The 3,208-nt window shown below is 27.3% G+C and overlaps 1 protein-coding gene across 1 annotated transcript in view; it reads left to right on the top strand.

Moving 5' to 3' along the window:
• LOC111625315 (receptor-type tyrosine-protein phosphatase mu-like) overlaps positions 1-2,583 on the top strand; it is an 8,239-nt gene extending 5,656 nt beyond the window's left edge. The window contains exons 10-16 of the mRNA XM_023368440.1: positions 825-924; positions 988-1,067; positions 1,483-1,620; positions 1,688-1,813; positions 1,882-2,036; positions 2,099-2,234; positions 2,320-2,583. Coding sequence (XP_023224208.1) covers positions 825-924; positions 988-1,067; positions 1,483-1,620; positions 1,688-1,813; positions 1,882-2,036; positions 2,099-2,234; positions 2,320-2,391 — 807 coding nt within the window. The 3' untranslated portion in view covers positions 2,392-2,583. The remainder of the gene's footprint in view (positions 1-824; positions 925-987; positions 1,068-1,482; positions 1,621-1,687; positions 1,814-1,881; positions 2,037-2,098; positions 2,235-2,319) is intronic.
• The last annotated feature ends 625 nt before the right edge of the window (positions 2,584-3,208 follow it).

Here is a 3,208-nt window from a genome sequence, read left to right as displayed (position 1 = left end):
AAACCCCAAAAGAAGGTATGATGGAAGCAAGACAACTGCATGTCACCAGTTCCTTTTTCAGAAATTTTATAAAATTTTAATTGGATGTTTTGTGTTTTTAAAAGGACTTTTTGTGAACTTTACGGCGACAAGTAGCCTAAAAAGGAAGGTCAGTCGCCGAAAATGTTTTAGTCTTGGAACACAAGTAATAAATGGTGATCCTTTTTGGACAGTTTTGTCTTTTATTTTATTAAAAACAATTTTGTTAATAAATGAGCGATATTTCCGTCACCAAAATTCCGGATTTCACATTTATGATGCCAAATGTATAATAATAATAAAGTAAAATGTCTTTCACTCTGTGAGTGCTAAACAGGCCTTTTTATCAAATCCATCGTAGGTTTGGCAAGACTAACAATGAGACAGCTGGGTGGTGAGGGATGGGGCCTGATAGATCCTGAAGAAACCATCCCAAAAAACTCCTGAGAATTCCAGGGTCAAATCATTATCAGGGTCACATGCTCATCTACATTTGATCATTCTCACATGACTAAGATAATTATGGCAAGGCTTTTTTATGCCAATGAAGTCTCAGCCTAAGTTTTTTTGATATATACCATGACAAGAGATCAATTTGACTTGTTGTCTGGTTCTTAAAAATATAAAAAAATAGAAATTTTTTGTAATTTCTAGAGTTTTGAAGAGTTGAGTGAAAGGTTATAAGTTTAAATATACAAAAAAAATTATTAAAAAGTTATATTTTTATTGAAAATTAATTTAATTTTTATTTTTATTATTTGTTAATTTCATTTTAAAATTTATTTACATATAATTTTTTTTATTAGGTTTTATCAAAAATTAAGAAGAGAATTGAAGTTAATGATTGTTCTGAAGCATTGTCAGAATTAAATATTTTTAAAAATAGAGATCTAATGATTGTTCCAGGTAATTTCTCATTTATACTAATGATTTATATTTTTTGAATTTTATAATTTTTTTCATTATTAGAAAACCAGAACAGTGTAAAACTAAAATCATTCAATTCAACTGAAGATGGAAATAATTACATTAATGCAATTACTGTAGATGTGAGTTTTTATTTATTTATTGTTAGAATGTAAATATAAATTTATAATTTAAAGAAGGAATATTTCTTTATAATTTTCAACTTGAAAATTTCTGTAATGAAAAATAATCAAATTGTAACATACAGAGGCATGTGAAGATGTTTCAAAAAGATAAAAGAATATAGAAACTGGAATTTTAATGAATTGAAATTATAAACCTAAAAATGGCTTGTAAAGTGTTGATGGATTTGCAGGTGTTTAATTATTTTTTGATAGATTATTTTTTTGGCTTTTCTAATGAAAAGCCAAAATTTTGTTTTAAAATAAATATTTTCAGGAATTTTAAGTGAAAGTGAATGTGTTGATTTTTTGCATATTAAAATGATCAAAGATTTTGGTTCCTTTATATTTACATAAATTTTGTGTTTTATCTTAGGGTTATAAGCATAAGGATGCATTTCTTGTAACACAAATGCCTCTTCCTCACACTATTATAGATTTCTGGAAGATGATATACGATTATAATTCACCTCTCATTGTGATGTTAAATGATGGTAAAAGAACAGACGATCCGGTAAGATTCTCTGCCTTAAAAGAAAATTAAATAGAAATTCTTTTCATCTCATTTATTTCAAATTTAGTCCATTGGACAATACTGGCCAACTGAAGGTTTAGCAAGATATCATTTTTACGAAGTTCAAGTCGTGACTTTTGAAGATCACGGCACTGTTATTGTGCGAACCATTAAACTTATCAATACTATGAATGTGAGTTAATATTGTAAAATTAAATTACTTAGATGAGCAAGATTTCAACATAATTTTATATTAATCAGTCCAGAGAATCTCCTCGTCGAATTGTTCAGCTGCAATTTAAGGAATGGCCAGAAGATCAGATTCTTCCAAATTCTGTCTCTATGCTGGCATTACTAAACCAAGTTGACCGCTGGTATCGTGGAACAACTGGTGGCCCAATCACCGTTCACTGCCTGTAAGTGTCTGGGTTGTCTTTTGATACCTTGTAAACATTCTAATAGATATATATATTTTTAGGAATGGGGCTGAAAGATGTGGTCTATTTTGCATTACTAGTTATATCTGTGATCAGTTGAAAACAGAACATGCACTTGATGTTTTTAATACTGTAAAAAAGTTAAGAGCTAATCGACCTGAATTCATTACTTCTCTGGTATAAAATTAATACTATAATCTTACTTGTTAGAATTTATTATTTTAATAAAAATAACTTTACTGATTTTTAATTTTATTTACAGGAACAATACAAATTTTGCTATGAGATTGCACTAGAGCTCATAGATTCATATTTGTTACACAGGTTAAATTAAAATTTTATTTTTGAAAATGTTCATACAGATTAAGAGCACATAATGGTACAATTCATTACAAGCATCTTGTATTACTTTTTCTTTGTAGAGTGATATGATACTGTGAATAGAGTGATAATGTTTAGTGAAATCAGAGGAGGGACAATTGTAATTTATCAACAAAATTTAATAAATTTATATTATTTGCACAAATTTCTATTTTTATTTGACTTTTTCAATTAAGCACCAAAATATCTCTAGCTTCTAATATCAAATGCCATACAAAAGTTATTTCATATTGTTGTATTGAAAGAAAGTGGAAGAAATGCAAAGAATTACACAAACAAATCATCAAAGTTTGAATTAAATTTTATTTGACTGCTTCTTCAATTGTAGAATAAAGTCAGAATGAAAGATTGATTGTCACTATACATGTTTAAGAAAGTTGTAAAAAAACCAGACAGATCTTAAAATTTAATTTACAGTTTTCTAGAAAATGGAACATTAATATTTTTTCTTAGAATTAAAATCAAATGAAGTTTTTGAAAAAGAGAAATTTATTGAAACACGTTGGATCAAAACAAATCTTGTAAAAAGTAAATTGAAATTTTTTCCGAACCACATTAAATAAAATTTATGTAAAGTAAAAAATTAAAAAATATGTGTAAAAACAGAATTGGATGCATAAAGTTCATGTAAAAACACATTAAAGTTAATGAACAGTTTTTATAGATTACTAATTTAAAGTTATATTTTGTAGCTATTACAGTTTTTCATGCATCCCAGATGGAAAACTCTGCTATTTTCTTTACTTGCATGTTGCCTGGAATAAATATGC

This window comes from Centruroides sculpturatus, unplaced genomic scaffold, assembly GCF_000671375.1.
Source record: "Centruroides sculpturatus isolate CEXI.00-Female unplaced genomic scaffold, Cexi_2.0 scaffold303, whole genome shotgun sequence".
In the NCBI taxonomy this organism is placed as follows: domain Eukaryota; kingdom Metazoa; phylum Arthropoda; class Arachnida; order Scorpiones; family Buthidae; genus Centruroides; species Centruroides sculpturatus.
The sequence above is the reverse complement of the archived record's forward strand: the minus strand, read 5'-3'. Positions and strand labels throughout refer to the sequence as shown.